General features: G+C 42.9%; 1 protein-coding gene across 2 annotated transcripts; it reads left to right on the top strand.

Annotated features, from left to right (window-relative positions):
• The first annotated feature begins 392 nt into the window (after nucleotides 1-392).
• Nucleotides 393-16555, top strand: ube2a (ubiquitin-conjugating enzyme E2A (RAD6 homolog)). 2 transcript variants are annotated; one of them, XM_078547637.1, is made up of 6 exons: nucleotides 393-734; nucleotides 940-1020; nucleotides 1401-1426; nucleotides 5969-6058; nucleotides 8325-8413; nucleotides 15444-16555. In XM_078547637.1, exons 1-6 carry the CDS (start codon nucleotides 691-693, stop codon nucleotides 15570-15572), a joined length of 459 nt encoding a protein of 152 aa, XP_078403763.1. In that variant the 5' UTR covers nucleotides 393-690; the 3' UTR covers nucleotides 15573-16555. The 2 variants fall into 2 exon arrangements, with proteins under 2 accessions (XP_078403763.1, XP_078403764.1); XM_078547638.1 differs by lacking the exon at nucleotides 15444-16555 and adding an exon at nucleotides 13674-13761 and having other exon boundaries at nucleotides 551-734.
• Nucleotides 16556-17321: the final 766 nt, after the last annotated feature.

Genomic DNA, 17321 nt, shown 5'->3' with positions numbered 1-17321 from the left:
GTTTCTCATAGATTTCCAATGCTAAACATGGGGTGGGTTCTGCCCAAACACAGGAAACAGCAAGAGCTGCTTTCAAAGCAATGAACCGTATTAATGGCCTCTCTCTCTCTCTCTCTTTCACTATTTTTGCAAATCCAGCCACTGGAGGAAATTAAGAGATTTGATGAACATTACAATCAGATTAAACCAGGTTTTCCGTGGGATTTGTTTTCAGTATGTGTGGCGTTCTTGCCCTGGAACAGCGTCGTGAAAGGGCCGGGGGCAGGTAAGATGACGAATCTATTTGTCAAGTTTCATCGGTCGCTCACGTGACCGTCATTACTTAGCCCAATGGAAGGTACCATTCCGGCGAGTGTGCACTGGGGGGGGTGGTTGATGATAACGGTCAGGCAATAATCAAAGCGACGACGACCTACCTTCCCGAGAGACTTGCAGAAAGCAGTAGAGATGGGTGTAGATATTTATCTTGTTTTGTCAGGATTGAGTTTGAAACGGGTTGAAGTGAATGTCAGGGGAGCCTTCACCCTCGCCTTCCCCGCTTGAAGTGGGACTGTCCATGGAACGCTCGGCCAGCCGGATCGAACGTTCAGTAACAATATTCTTTGATACGTGTCGGGGCGAGTGTTGCAAAAGCTTCTGTGTTCCTTCCGATCTTTATGTCCCTTTGTTAACCCGCAAATCGCGGCAGAGATGTCCACCCCAGCACGGAGGCGCCTAATGAGGGACTTTAAACGGTAGGAGGGAGGCTGGGCTGGGGCAGGCATTTCTCTCTCTTACCTCCCCCCCCCCCAAACAACTTAACATGGCGCCGCTTTGACTTTTAAATACGGAAACGCAAGCGGGGCCGCTGGCTCTGATCAAGGGAGATGTGTTCGCTTTGGCTGTGTGTGTTTGTTTTTTAATCCCCTTTCCTCTCCTCTTCCGCCCCTCCGATTCCAGGTTGCAGGAGGATCCTCCAGCCGGTGTGAGTGGAGCGCCCTCGGAAAACAACATCATGGTGTGGAATGCAGTGATATTCGGGTGAGTGAGGACTTCTCTCTCTGGAGGGTTTGAGGCCTGGGGATAGTTTCTCTCTCTCTCCTTCTCTACCAGTCAATATTTCCCTATGCGTGTTGTCCCCTGGCCCAGTAAAGATTCCCTAACTTCATCCTGTGCTGTAGTTAAGCTGCTGAAGTGGAGTTTTATAACCTTATAAATGACTATTATATACGTTCCCTGCACACTTCAAAACTAGGTGGTTCAGGATCTGATGGGAAGCTACAGTAATAGACTCTGTTTGAAGTGCTCTACCTGTTAGATAGTACATCCAGGAGCGTTGGTTCGACCTTCTAAGTACTGATGCGGGGATCAGTATATATTTATAACGATGTTTTTTTTCCTCCCCCCCCCACCCTGTGCAGGCCGGAGGGAACCCCTTTTGAAGACGGTAAGTCAGCATCCAGAAGAAACATGCTTGCGAATGCAATATTATCTTGTAATCTGGTAAAAATGCCTTCCTTTTCAGTCCAGGTGTTTGGGGTGACGGGACTATTTGAAAGGATCGACAGACTGTTGATTGTGATCTGATACTAATGGCGGTGACCCAAATACAATGCAGTAGGGTAATTAAAGACGGGAAGAAAGTTGAGACACTGACAATAAATATATACTCTTTTTTTCACAAGCAGCCACGTTTTCTGTTTATAGGAAAGATGAGTCTTAAGTTATTTGCCTCAATTAAAATGCGGATCACTCCCTTCCTTCGAAACAAAGACAGCGACTGGGTTTATGGGGAGCAGCTTCCTGGTTTAGTTGGAGGACAGGGAGAAAGTAATTTTCCTTGCAAGTACAAGTGTTTTTTTTTAGAAACTACTCTACTTCAACTCTATTACTGAGTATGTAAATTTTGACCTATAGCTGTGGAGAATCACACAGTGACACTGTTAGGTGTGAGCTTCTACTTTCTCGCAATTTAGAAATAGAAATTGGGAGGTAGCTGGTGTCACTTAATTACTCCTACATCCTTTTATATCGACTGGAGCAGAGAACTATATAGAAGTGTGGCATTTAAGCAGAAATGTAGAAGTGCTTTTTTTGATGATTGTCATTCAGATGTGCAGCTAATGTTGGCTAAAAAAAGATTAACATGGCGATCTGGGCATTTAAGTTAGTGAAGTATAATCCTGTGTTTTTTTTTCTGTAACATTCTGTAAATGTTGTAATTTGATATCAGGATATGTGCTGTGATGCAGAACATAGTACATTTGGCAGTACTGTTTGTGTGTTGCCGTGCTACAATGTGTGTAATGATATGATATGACTGAATATTCACCAGTTTAAATTCAGGTAAGAATTTGTCAGTATAAATGTTTCTTTCATGCTCTAATTAGGAGCCAGCTGATGGAAGTGAGGAACTGGAAAGAAATCTGAGTCTGCATTATTTGACAAAATAAATGGATGTTCATGTTCAGGCTGGGATTCAGATGTAAATATATCTTAATTGGTCATTCTAATAGATCAATCAAAATGAATACTTCTAAAGTTTGAGTCCACATTTGACGGAAATAGTGTTAATTCTTTTGAAATTTTTTGTCAAGAGTCACTTAACTGTTGTGATACACTGAGCCACAGATTGATGGAACCTGGGTTTACACTTGCAGTTCACAACATGATGAGCTCCAGGTTTTGCTTATTCCACTGTAGAAAGCTGCCAGAAAGATGAGAGAAACAATGGAAGCAGCAGTGTTTTTTTTCTTCTGTTGGGCTTCATTCACATGCTCTATGGTATTTGAAATAGCCATGCTTAATTTTGGAATTCACATGCCTCCTTTTGTTGGTGAACAAAAAAAATAAAAGGGTTAGCTGCACTCATTACGTTCAGCATCCTGCAGCCAGGCAGGCAATGAACCAGCCCAACAGAGATTTGGTAATAGAGTTGAAAAGCAAGTTGTATTATGATATGCACGTGAAAGGGAAAAATTTGTGTGGCTATGGAAGAGCTGGGGAGAGGGATTATTAATAGGATCTATAGCACAGAAATGAGCCATTCAGCCCAACTTGTCCATGCTGACACTTATACTATCCACCAACCACCTCTCATCTGTCTTCATCTAACCTCATTGGTATACCCTTCTGCTCCTTCCTTGGTTATGCTTGTCTAGCTTCCTCTTCACTGCATCTATGCTTTTTACCTTAAGACCATAAGACATAGGAGCAGAAATTAGGCCATTCGGCCCATTGAGTCTGCTCAGCCATTCAATCATGGCTGATAAGTTTCTCAACCCCATTCTCCCGCCTTCTCCCCATAACCTTTGATCCCCTTACCAATCAAGAACCTATCTATCTCGGTCTTAAGTACACTCAATGACCTGGCCTCCACAGCCTTCTGTGGCAATGAATTCCATAGATTCACCACTCTCTGGCTAAAGAAGTTTCTCCTCATCTCTGTTCTAAAAGGTCTTCCCTTTACTCTGAGGCTGTGCCCTCGGGTCCTAGTCTCTCCTACTAATGGAAACATCTTCCCCACGTCCACTCATCCAGGCCTTTCAGTAATCTGTAAGTTTCAATGCGATACCCCCTCATCCTTCTAAACTCCATCGAGTATAGACCCAGAGTCCTCCAACGTTCCTCATATGTTAAGCCTTTCATTCCTGGGATCGTTCTCGTGAACCTCCTCTGGACCCTCTCCAGGGCCAGCACATCCTTCCTGAGATACGGGGCCCAAAATTGCTCACAATATTCTAAATGTGGTCTGCCCAGAGCCTTATAAAGCCTCAGCAGCACATCCCTGCTTTTATATTCTAGTCCTCTCGAAATAAATGCCAACATTGCATTTGCCTTCCTAACTACTGACTCAACCTGCAAGTTAACCTTAAGAGAATCCTAGACTAGGACTCCCAAGTCCCTTTGCACTCCAGATTTCTGAATTCTCTTCCCATTTAGAAAATAGTCTATGCCTCTTCTTCCTACCAAGGTGCATGACCTCACACTTCCCCACGTTGTATTCCATCTGCCACTTCTTTGCCCATTCTCCTAACCTGTCCAAATCCTTCTGCAGCCTCCCCGCCTCCTCAATACTACCTGTCCCTCCACCTATCTTTGTATCATCTGCAAACTTAGCCAGGATGCCCTCAGTTCCTTCATCTAGATCATTAATGTATAAAGTGAAAAGTTGTGGTCCCAACACTGACCCCTGTGGAACTCCACTAATCACCGGCCGCCATCCTGAGAAGAACCCCCTTATCCCCACACTCTGCCTCCTGCCAGACAGCCAATCTTCTATCCATGCTAGTACCTTGCCTCTAGCACCATGGGCTCTTATCTTACTGAGCAGCCTCCTGTGCGGCACCTTGTCAAACTCATTGTGGTGGGGAGTCCCACATTCTTACCATTCTCTGAGCAAAGATTTAAATTTACTAGTGGCTATCTTATTTATAACTCTAATTTGAGCTGTAACTCTAATTTCTGTGGAAACACTTATTCCACATCTACCCCACAAACCCTTTCATTACCCTAAAGATTTCTATCAGGTCATCCCTCAGCTTTTTGCTCTCTAGAGAAGAGAACACCAGCCGGCTCAGTCTTTCCTGACAGTTATAACCTCTCCAACTATGAATCTTTTTTCACTTTATCCAATACCTCGATATCGTCTTTATAACATGGAAACCAGAATTATGCCCAGTACTCCATGTGGTCTAGCAAAGGTTGTATACAATTTTAACATGATTTCTCTACTTTTAAATTCCATTAGTCTAGAAATGAACCCCAGTGCTTGGTTTGCATTTTTTAAATACCTTTATTAACCTGCGTCGCTACTTTTAGTGACTTGTGTATCAGTCTATGGTGCAAATTGTAAGCATTGCTTTCCAAGAGCTGGCACAGGCACGTTGGACCAAATGACTGCATCCTGGGCTGGAAGATTGAGTATCAGCAGATAGGAGGCAGGAAATTTTTTCCTCCATCCCTGAAGTTAGATTCTTACTAGGGGGCAATTGTTGGTACATTGACAGAATCATTCTTTTTTTTTTGTATATGACTCAGTGATGAATGTTGGCTAGCCACTTGAATCAGGAGGTACTATTATTGAGCCAGATTCCAAACTGTACCCTATATGCAGAGAGTTATTTTTCAACATGGTAACTAAACTGATAAGGCAAGAAGGGATGCATGGCACTTTGGCTTCTTGTTTGTGTGCACCCCCCCTTCCACCCTCATGTCCCCAGCCAAGAGGTCAGAAGTCATTTGAGTGCTTCCCTAATGATTTTTTAAAATATTCTTTCTTGTGGTGTGGGTGTCGTTGGGAAGGCCAGCATTTGTTGCCCATCCTTAATTACCCATGAGAAGGTGGTGGAGACCTGTCACCTTGAACCACTGCAGTCCATCTAGTGCAGGTACATCTACAGTGCTGCTGGGAAGGTAGTTCCAAGGTTTTGATCCCACAACAGTGAAGGAACAGCAATATAGTTCCAAGTCAGAATCAACGAACTCAAAACTTGGCCCCCAGACGGTGGACTTGCATTGCAGGGTCATGGGGTGGTTGGGGGCAGGGGCTGATGAGCTGGTTCTAGTTTTGTTTAAATAATTTGTAGGCTGAATTTAGGAACGATAATTTTGATTATAAAATCTGGCACTCTGACAACTACTGGAATTGTTCTGATTTCAAAGTCATGGTGAAGGGGTTTCATTTTATCTCCCTCCTCTTGAGTATAGACCATTCTCTGATGAAAAGTAGAGGCAGTGTGTTTGCTTCTTGCTCTTTCCTGGAACGTGCAGGTGCCCTTTTTTGGTGAATCATTTTTCTTCCTGTGGGAATATGTTTGGCATGTCTTGAGATCAGGAAACTTGTTGCATCTATGCAATTCAACTAAACGACATGATTTTTTTTAAAGTTGTCCGTAGAAAAAGTTATGTACAGTTGTGAACAATTTTTATTTAGTGTAACAGAAATGAATCCTGTCTGTCTTTTAAAGCACTTTTTTTCTCATTCCAGGTACTTTTAAGCTCACAATAGAATTCACAGAAGAATACCCAAACAAGCCACCCACAGTTAGATTTGTTTCTAAAATGTTTCACCCAAATGGTATGTGAATGAAATGCTGGTGTTTATTGGCATTAATTTACTTCAGATGCACCGTAATAAATAGTCTGATGGTAGAGAAAATGACTGCATTAGTGTGTGTACCTTGTACTTGGAAATGATGCCAACCATGAAGGAAGCTGATATCTGTTTTCTACTACAAGTCTCATTTGACCATGTCCTTGGGGTGGGTGGTGGTGGTAGGAATTCTCCTGTTGCTTCCTCTGTAGCTGTCCTCTTTGCATCATGAGTTTTGTCTTCACACTGGCGTGGTGGCACAAAGCCCTCCTCTCTCCTCCTGTTTAGCCACGGTCTCCAAAGTGCATCTTTGCTTTAGCCTTGAAGTGCCACTGTTGTCTCCTGTTTTCTTCTGCCAGTCACCAGTTCTCATTTTTAAAAAAACCTGTTTAGACAACTATACATCATTTATTCTAACATGTCCAGCCCAACGAAGCTGAGTTTTGATGATCATACCCCCAATGCTGATGCTGTAAGCACATTCCAGTACTTTGCATTTGGAGGAAATGAACATATTTTGTGGGAAAATAGCCACTTTTAAAAAAAATTTGAACTCTTGACTTCAGTCAGGATAAAGAATGCTCATGCCAGAGAAGGGAATACCTACTTTCAAGCACAGAATGTCTGTGATGACTCTCTCTCTAGGTTAAACGTAGAATAAAACTTCTATCAGGCATGGTGTGGTTAGTGGACCCCTCCGCATTGCACCAGTGAGACATTTTACCCATTTCCCACACTGGCCATCCTGTGGAATGAGGGATGGTTTTGTGCTGTGGGCTTGTGCCCACTGGGCAGATTGAGACTAACTATGTCCCATTAAAAGTAGACAGAGGAGATAGTTTGTCCTTGAAACCTAGACTAGAGATGAAAGGTTATTGGTTCAAGCCTGTGTCCCTCCAGTAGGTATGGAAATGAGCACTTTACCAGCAAGCCTGATCTTGAGAAGACATGTTTTTTGCACCCCATCTCTTCAGCTTCAGGCAACACCTGGAAGGTGGAAGGAAATGGCAATATGAAGTAATGCACACCTGTGCTATTTGCCACCAGCTGGGAGATCTGGGAAACAAAGTACTGTCTGAATTGAAGAGCTGGAGGAAAGAAACTAGTCTCTCAAAATTATATGATGAGGCTAGAAAAAGTTCTAACTGCAAAATAAATCATGTGCAGCAATGACCTCAGCCCCTGTAATTGAGCTAATGGTCAACTCTTATGTATTAGTTCCATCAGTATTGAACGTTCTTTGTTAGAGGCAATCAAACAAAATAAGAATGCAACCAAAAATGTTTTGGATGTATTTTAAAGAATATGCTTTTAAAGGTATCTTTAAAGCAACCCTTTTTGCATATTTGTGATGATCAGTGCAGTAATTTTTTTTTCATTCCTTCAGGGGATCTGGGCAAGGCCAGCATTTATTACCCATCCCTAATTGCCCTTGAACTGAATAGCTTGCTAGGCCATTTCAGAGGACAGTTAAGGGTCATCCACATTGCTGTGGGTCTGGAGTCACATGTAGGCCAGACTGGGTAAGGATGGCAGATTTCCTTCCCTAAAGAACATTAGTGAGCCAGATGGGTTTTTACAACAATTGATAGCTTCATGGTCATCATTACTGAGCCTAGCTCTCAATTCCAGCTTTTATTAATTGAATTTAGATTCCACTAGCTGTCATGGTGGGTTTTGAACCCATGTCCCCAGAGCATTAGCCTGGGCCTTTGGCTTACTAGTCCAGTGACATTACCACTACACCATCATCTCCCCCTAATCTCGTTTCATCCCTTTTGTGACCTGATATTTATAATTATTTCACTTGTGCCAGACTCTAGAAATGTTGCTTGACTTCAAGGTCAGGTTCAAAAATAAAAGTAGAGCAGTGTTTTGAACAATCCTGAACTTTTCAATGCAGGAAATTCTAACCTATGTGGACGAACTGCTTCGAAAGACAGATGGGTTTTGATGTCTTCAGTTCTGTTGCCAAAATAGATTTTCGCATTTTAATGTGTAGCAAAAGGGATGTTGTTGTCCAGATTCAAGTCTGAATTGTATCTCATGTTGGCAGTAAGTGTTGCTGAGTCCAATGCTATTGCATTATTAAATACAGGTTTTTTAAGTATGTAATTTTCATTTCAATTTCTGATTTTGAATTTATGAGGCGCTCAAACAACATTTAATGGTTGCCATAGTTTAAAGAAGGGTGAAGTCTTGAATCAATTAGCATTGAATATTTTATCTTAACATGTTGTATTTTCTGTAGTCTATGCAGATGGCAGTATATGTCTGGATATACTGCAGAATCGCTGGAGTCCAACATATGATGTGTCTTCAATCTTAACATCTATACAGGTAATTATACCATGTTTATTTTTGAAGTTGCCCCTTTACCCTACCTAGTTTTATAGCACTGTGGAGGAAGCCTGCTCCCAAGACTTTTCTCTTTTAATCTGTAGCTCATCATTTTGAAGTGCATGGGATTCTCTATACCATCCCCCACCTACAGCACTTTGCCACGTTAGGATGTATCTGCCTCTATGTGCCAGCACACAGTGTCCCGATTGAGACTGGAACTTACTGTATGATGAAATTGCAGAAACAAATGCATGTTGTAACACTTTGGGACAACATACCTAAAATTACTGACCCAATGCTGTTCAATTTTTACAAGAAAAATAATTTATTTCTGCCATGCTGAATGTGTTAACTCAATAAGATGTAGCCCTACAGGCATTGACAACCCTTGGGTATCCCAACCAAGTGGCCATTTTATATTTCACAAATATACTTTATTCATAACATTTGTAAAGATACCCTGGCTGGTTGGAGTCATACCTAGCACAAAGGAAGATGGTTGTGTTTGTTGGAGGTCAGTCATCTCAGCTTCAGGACATCACTATAGGAATTCCTCAAGGTAGAGTCCTCGGCCCAACCTTCAGCTTCAATCTTCAGCTGCTTCATCAATGACCTTCCTTCCATCATAAGGTCAGAAGTGGGGATGTTCGCTGATGATTGCACCATGTTCAGCACCATTCGTGACTCCTCAGATACTGAAGCCGCCCATGTCCAAATGCAGCAAGAGCTGGACAATATTCAGACTTGGACTGACAAGTGGCAAGTAACATTCGCACCACATAAGTGCCAGGCAATGGCCATCTCCAACAAGAGAATCCAACAGTCGCTCCTTGACGTTCAATGGCATTAACATCACTGAATCCCCCACTATCAACATCCTTGGGTTTACCATTGACCAGAAACTGAACTGGACTAGCCATATAAATACCGTGGCTACAAGAGCAGGTCAGAGGCTAGGAATCATGTGATGACTAACTTGCCTCCTGACTCCCCAAAGTCTGCCCTCCATCTACAAGGCACAAGTCAGGAGTGTGATGGAATACTCCCCACTTCCCTGGATGAGTGCAACTCCCACAACACAAGATGCTTGACGTCATCCAGGACAAAGCAGCCTGCTTGATTGGCACCACATCCACAAACATTCACTCCCTCCACCACCAACGCACTGTAGCAGCAGTGTGTACCATCTACAAGATGCACTGCAGGAATTCACCAAGGCTCCTTAGATAGCACCTTCCAAACCCATGACCACTGCCATCTAGAAGGACAAGGGTAGCAGATAGATGGGAACACCACCACCTGGAAGTTCCTCTCCAAGTCACTCACCATCCTGACTTGGAAATATATCGCTATTCCTTCACTGTCACTGGGTCAAAATCCTGGAACTCCCTTCCTAATAGCATTGTGGGTGCACCTACACCACATGAACTGCAGCGGTTCAAGAAGGCAGTTCACCACCACCTTCTCAACAGAAACTAGGGATGGGCAATAAATGCTGGCCCAGCCAGCGAAGCCCACATCCTGTGAATGAATAAAAAAAATCAAGTTCATTATATGAACTGTTGACATGTTCATGACATTACATGAAGATCGGTTTCACTTTGCTATGTGGCACTCTGAGGTGCCTCACTACACTTACAGTTGCAGCTTATAATCGCAATATTCATTTCATGTTGAACCTACAACCCGAGGCATTTTACATGGTTTCCAGCCCCTTGGGTATACTGTAGTGGGAGGGCCTTAGTGGCCTTTCCCCATTGAGCCTTTGTGGTGACTGCTCCCCCCATTTTAGTGTGCCCCTCAGGACCTTGGAATGTGTTTGTCTGCAACACTTTAGTCAATGACAGCTTTTTGCACTGAAGAGTAGCAAGTTTCAGGTAGGCCAAAGAGCGTCTTTCACCAAGTTGATGATCCTCCAGCAGCAGCTGATGTTATCTTGGGGTGCATCCCTGGGAACAGCCTATGGAGCATAGAGACCTGCGTTACAGAGCAGTCCGGAATGAACCTCAAAACTACTTCATCTCTTTCCTGACCTGCTTTGCAAAGGCATATTCCAGTAGGAGTGGGTGATGGTCTTTTCCCCACCATAGCCGCCTTGAGGGCAGCAGATGGAGTGGGTGAGACTCCTAGTGTCCAGGAAGGACCTGATGGGGAGAGCACTTCCCACCACCACCGTCCTGGTACTTGATTGAAAGTGCTGGCGATGAAATATTCCCCCAAATGGCTTTGGATTGTCTGCTCAGGGAATCATCCAACAGGATCCACCATTTCCATTTCTCTGAGGGCCTCAAGGATGTTATGTGCGGTGTACTGCCGATGGACTTGTGGTCAAAGGTGTTTCTCTGCATAAACTTTTCCATGAGGCACAGGTGGTATGACACACACTCCAACAGACTGCAGTGTTCTGCAGTAATGTGACCAGACCTATCCTTCACAACACCGAGGGTAGATAAAACCTCAGCAAGGAGTGATGCTTGGTGTTTGTGTACTGAGGGTCTGTGCACAGCTTGATGCAGCCACATATGAAGGCAGCCGTCAGGATGAATGTGATATTTGGATATGTTTTGTTGGCTGTTTTCTCCCCCTTTGCCTAGAGATTTGTACTTCATATCCCTGCCAATGCTGTCCATTTTTGATCTCCAGACAATAGAAACTGGCATGGGTGACTGTCACAGTGCATGAGCAGGGTATGGGCCAGACCTGTGCCACGTAGAGCAACACCGAGAGTGCCTTGCACCAGATGACCAGGTTCTTTCCTGCAGTGGAGAGGGGGCATCGTTCCCACATACTCAGTTTGTTTCACCATGGCTACATGCTCCTTCCAGTTTTTGTCCCACACCTCGGCTTCCATCAACCATATCCCTAGCACCTTCAGGTAGTCTGACATGAAGGTGCGGAGGACAAAGGATCGTTTGACCCAGTTCACAAAGAACATGGTCAGCTCCTTGCTGTGATTTACTTTGGCTCCTGAGGCCAGTTCAGACTGGTTTCAGATACTCATCAGTCTGCGAGCTGACAGTGGATCCAAGCAGAAGACAGCAACATCATCCATGTGCAGGGAGGCTTTGACCTGAGTGCCTCCGCTGCCTGGGATTGTCATTCCTCTTATGCCTGCCTGCTTTCTGATGGATTCAGTAAAAGGTTTGATGCAGCACATGCGCAAGACTGGGAGAAAGGGCGATCCTGCCTGATTTAAGATTTGATCAGAATTTTCTGATCAAACTGGATTCTGATTCCCACCCAATGATTTAAACTGCGCTGACCATCGTGTAGAACAGTTAGGTCCAATTGCAGAATCCCTCCAGTGTAAAACTAGAGAGAGCATGTTAGGTTGAATAACATAATGTGCAATTTCTGTGACACAAGATTTTACTGAGCTGAGGGATGTTTATGCTGGGAATCGAACTCTTTTCCATTTCAGCCAACTACATTATCCCAGATCAGTATAGGATAACCAGTCACGATTAAGTGCTTTCTGCTCTGCCCAACTGTGTATCTCAAACCCCCAACCTTAAAAGTAGAACACAATTGCACAAGGTGACACTTTCACTGCCCGTTATCAGTAAGACTGGCCTCCAGATAGAGGGCCAATTGGCACTAGATTAAGAACAGTTTATCATGTTGCAAGCTATGCCTGCTAGGAACATTAGACTGCTCAAACCGTTTCAGGTGGATCCTTTGTAAGTAGAGCAGATTTTTTATCCCATCAGCCTTGGCTTAATTCAGGTCCAAGAAGTGAAAGGCCAATGGCTAATCCATTGTTACCCAGCTTCCAGCTAACCCTAACCTTTTGTCAGTTGTTCTAACTGCCCTACTTGCCAAAATTACAAAGACTGCTTCCGAAGCTGTTCCCACAAATTGCTGGACACTTTGCATGGCTCCACTGTTAACCTGGCAAAAACTACAGCTCACCATCACCCTCCTCTGCATATCAACAAATTACTGGATTTGTGCTGTAAATACAGTGACTGCAGTGCAATTAGTTTAAGGTCTGGTAATGTTGCAGTGAGCCTGTTAATGATGTGATTTATGGTCCTGACATTCCACTCTCCTTTGAGGCCCAGATACGGGACAGTGAATCTGTGGAGTCTCACTCCCACAGGTAGTAAATTGTTAGAGGTTTTTAAAAATAAAAATTAAAGTTTTCTAGAAGTCTTTTATTTCTCCGAATCTGATCTTTCTTCCTGACTCTTGCCTCTAATACACCCTATTTCTTTGTCTTTTGCTCTGTTTTGTTTTCTGTCCATATAATTAAGTAGGCGGGTAATTGAATCCTGCGTTCAGGATGCCCATGTCACAGCGTTGTGCATTATCGGTTTGCAGCACAAAATATGGAAGGGCGAGGTTGAGAAAAAAAGCCAATTCACGGTACTCACCATGAGATAAGCTGCTCCAACAATTTCTAGGCCAATGTAATGACTCCATTCTGATAGTGATTTAGATTTTGCTTTACATATAGGAGGACTGAGCATCTGGGGGTTGTATCAGTTCTAGCTGGCATTGATGATTAAACCACTTCTAAGTCAGTGGTTCTGAGCAGTGAAAGCCTTTTAGGTAGGCAACTGATTACAAATCTGAAAGTCCTGAGCCCAAAGTCAGCTGGAACTTGTTGAGATGAATGGGTGATCTGATGATGTGATTTATTTATTTATTTATTTGGAGCGTTGTTTTCATCCTCGCCATCTCTAGTGGTATGCTCACTTCACTTGAACAGACACATTGGACGTTAGTTATCCCTTGTATTTTCCTCCTCTCTCGATGTCCGCTTCCAGCTGGATAGTGGACAGAAGGAAGAGATTGGCTAGCTATGCCCCACTCCCAAGCCAAGGGCATCAGGGCTGGCTAATTGATCTCATGGTCGAAATGTTGAAGCAAACTCGACATGAACAATTGATTTGGCATGTTTGGCTCAGCTGATTCAGGCCCAAATTATTTCAGCACTGGGAAGTAGAGCCTGAAACATTATTTGACAACTTGGCTCTGCACAAGACCAGCTTAATTATGTAAGGATTTCTCTTAATTATAGCTTAGTGGGCAGCAGTGAAAACATCACTAAGATTTACACTGAGCAGAAAGAGTTTGCCTGTACTTTCATGTGGATAACATACATTCTCCTGAAAAGCACTACACTGTCCCAACTTACTGTCAGCTTGTAATGATGTAATGATTATTGCAAAGGTTTGGGCTTTGTCTGTTTGTGAATGACCAGTGTCATGAATGGTATCAGGGAAATTAAACTATTGCAAGGGGAGGAATGTCTTTATTGGATTTGAACCATGATCATAACCTTAAATTAGAGCCTGATCATTGAGGGGTGATGTCGGAAAGTCCTTCTTCACATGAAAGGTGGTTTCCTCCAAAAAGCTGTTGAGGCTGCGGAGGTCAGTTGAAAATTGCCAATTAGGCGTAGGTATTGAGATTATGGAGTCGAGGTAGATTTGAGATGCAGGTCAGCCATGATCTAATGCAAGTGGTGAAACAAACTTCATTCCCATCCCCTTTTGCTCCATACTCATGTTTGAGCCAGTGGCTTTTAATTTTATTGCTGCAAGATGCCAGCTTAGTTAATGAGCTTCATGTTCTGGTGATAGAATCTACCTTGTATTGTTTCAAAATCATCAGGCTACAAACTGTGCAAGTATGTTTATTGAGTTTCATTTGTGTTGCTGAAATATTGCCTACTATATATTTAATATGGCTGCTATAATACTAGATTCTGTTGTGCTGTTTTCCCAAATGTGGATGACTGCTTATTCACAAAGTCATTTATGGCTTAGATGGAGGCCATTCGGCCCATCTAGTCCATGCCAGTTCCCCATGGTGCAATCCAATCAGTCCCACTCCCCACTTGGTCCCTGTAGCTCTGCAAGTTTATTTCCTTCAAATGCCCATCCAATTCCCTTTTTAAATCATTCTCTGCTTCCACCACCCTTGTGGGCAGTGAGCTCCAGGTCATTAGCAGCCGCTGTATAAATAGAGAACTGAATGGGAGTGACTCATATAAACATTTACAGCACAGGAGGCCATTCGGCCTGTCATATCTGCGCTGGTCAACAAAAATCTGAATACGCTAATCCCATTTTCCAGCGTTTGGCCCATAGCCCTAGAGGCTATGGCAACATAAGTGAATATCTAAATACATCTTGTATGTTACGAGAGTTTCTGACTCAGCCACCCTTGCAGGCAGTGATTTCCAGACTCCCACCACCCTCTGGGTGAAAACATTTCTCCTCCACTCCCCTCTTTGCCTTCTACCTCTTACCTTAAATCTATGCCCCCTGGTTATTGACCCCTCTACTAATGGAAAAAGTGCCTTCCTATTCATCCTATCTATGTCCCTCAATCTTATATACCCCTATCAGGTCCCCTCTCAACCTTCGTTGCTCCAAGGAAAACAACCTCAGCCAATCCAATCTTTCCTCATAGCTCAGACCCTCCAGCCCAGGCTGCATCCTGGTAAATCTCCTCTGCACCCTCTCCAGTGCAATCACATCCTTCCTATAATGTAGTGACCAGAACTGCATGCACTACTCCAGTTGTGGCCTAACCAGTGTTTTATACAGTTCCAGAATAACCTCCCTGTTCTTGTATTCTATGCCTCGGCTAATAAAGGCAAGTATCCCATATGCCTTCTTAACCACCTTATCTACCTGTCCCACTACCTTCAGGGATCTGTGGATATGCACACCAAGGTCCTGCTGATCTTCAGTACTTTCCAGGGTCCTACCATTCATAGTGTAATCCCTTGCCTTGTTAGCCCTCCCCAAGTGCATTACCTCACACGTCTTTCCAGGTTGAATTCCATTTGCCACTGCTCTGTCCACCTGACCAGTCCATTGATATCCTGCAGTTTATGGCTATCTGTGGTTGGGGTCTGGCTAGGGTGTGGGGGAGGAGGATACTGCATCCAAAGTTAGGTAATCTTAATATTTACATTTTAAAAGGAAATTGCAATGAGTTTTTTTATGTATAACTACACAGGATGTGTTGCTGTTGCTAAGTTGTTTTATTTTTGTTTTTTTTATAGTCTTTATTGGATGAACCAAATCCGAATAGCCCAGCCAACAGTCAGGCTGCACAGCTATACCAGGAGAACAAACGGGAATATGAAAAGCGGGTATCTGCAATAGTGGAACAGAGCTGGCGGGATTGTTGACCCAGCCTAGTGCCTACGAACACTGTCAGGCCATGGAAATCATGAAGCATTTGAGTCCTTCTCGTTCTAGCATCATCGCATTATTTTGCAAGCTAAATTGCTACAATGCTGCCACCCGTCTGAAGCCTTTTTCCCTGGACGTTGAGTCAAAACACATGTTGAAGTGCATGCACTGTACCTGGGGCACTTGCCAAGGAATTTTTAATTTCACTTTCATCTATGGTCATCCACCTTTCCTGATGGTCTTTCATAGTCTGTCTGGGCAGTATCAGGCACATAAAATAAAGGTGCACTGTAACACATACAGTGTCATTTGCATTGCATATTTTGTGCAGCTTCTATGTATAGCCCAGTGAATGGATTTTTCGAGGTTGGAAGAACACTGATCTGCCCCAACCAAAATCCACCATAACAGTGAGAAGTCTAACTATAAATTACCAGTGGGTCAATGTCACTTCTGTTTATGCAACAGATGTGTGCCTCTTCTCTGAAGCCAGCACTGTAGTTCTTGGCCAGAAGAACTCTTACTAGAAGGTGCTAGTCTATATATTTAAAAAAAAACAATTTTTGAACTTTTTGATAAAATGTCCGGGGTACTGGAGCTTAGCAGGGTGGTCACTCTTGTGACTTTGTTTCTAGTTCTCTGTAGTTCTGTTGTGAGTGTAGGTATGTGTGTGTGAGAGCTGTTGCTGCATGCTTTGTTTTACTTTCCTCTCAATTAAATGAAGTGCTTTTCACTTTGTCAAGAATTACAGCCATTAATAATCCCATTAGTTAAGTTAGACCAAACTTGTATATTCAGATACCTAATGCAGTGATGTGGGATATGGGATGAGACCCTGTACCTTGTATTGTCTGATGTTCTAAAGTACTTTTTTTCTGCACATTAGTCTTTTGAAGTGACAGTATAACTTTGCACTATAGTAACCCATGTAAGAAACTGTACATTTTCTCACTACTTGTAAATAAAACTGCAACCTTAATATTGTGTCTTGTGTGACTAAACATTGGCTTACTGACCTGCTCAGCAAGCTTCCATTTTAACAATTGAAGCACACAATTGTAAAATATAAATGTAAGGGTTTGAGGGTGGTGAAGGCATAGACTTATCAGAGTTATTCTCTTGAAGTGTAAATGTCTCTAAGAGATTGCATTTCAGGCTGTACCTTAGTCTAACCTGTTTTATTTCAGATCTAGTGGGTAGTTTATAGTTGTACTTACGAGTGGTTACATTGGTGCTTAGTTCATAAGTCTGTCAATTATTTCTTGGGGCAATTATGTCAGTACATTGTGAAGGCATTTAAAAGCCTCTCATGCTAGGTATGGCCATTGCTGTTTGGAAATGACTATCACCTATAGACTTTTTAATCTTGGACTGGACATTTGTAATTTGCAGAAAAGGGTATGGGAGCAATGTTTTATTTTTCTTATCTAATTACAAACCTGAATAATATAAGGATTGAGCCTTAAGTTTCAGATCCTTCAGCCAATAAATTCTATATCGAATGGGGATAAAAACTCAATAATAGGCTACTGAAGTATTCTAGTGATTTGCACTTGAACAACAGGTTGCAGAATGATCATTATAGTCAAGATTTAAGGGACGTGGAAATTCTTGAGACCATTTCACAAATTGTGATTAAAACATTTTTTTACTGTACTACAGGATTGAACCATGCTGATTGTGATCCTGACAGATTTTGCTGAGTTAGCTTGTGTCAGAAAGGTGAGCACTAAAATTGGCTTTTG

The sequence above is a fragment of the Cetorhinus maximus genome, chromosome 8 (assembly GCF_964194155.1).
Source record: "Cetorhinus maximus chromosome 8, sCetMax3.hap1.1, whole genome shotgun sequence".
Taxonomy (NCBI): domain Eukaryota; kingdom Metazoa; phylum Chordata; class Chondrichthyes; order Lamniformes; family Cetorhinidae; genus Cetorhinus; species Cetorhinus maximus.
Note: the sequence above shows the minus strand (reverse complement) of the source record. Positions and strands in the feature narration are given on the sequence as shown.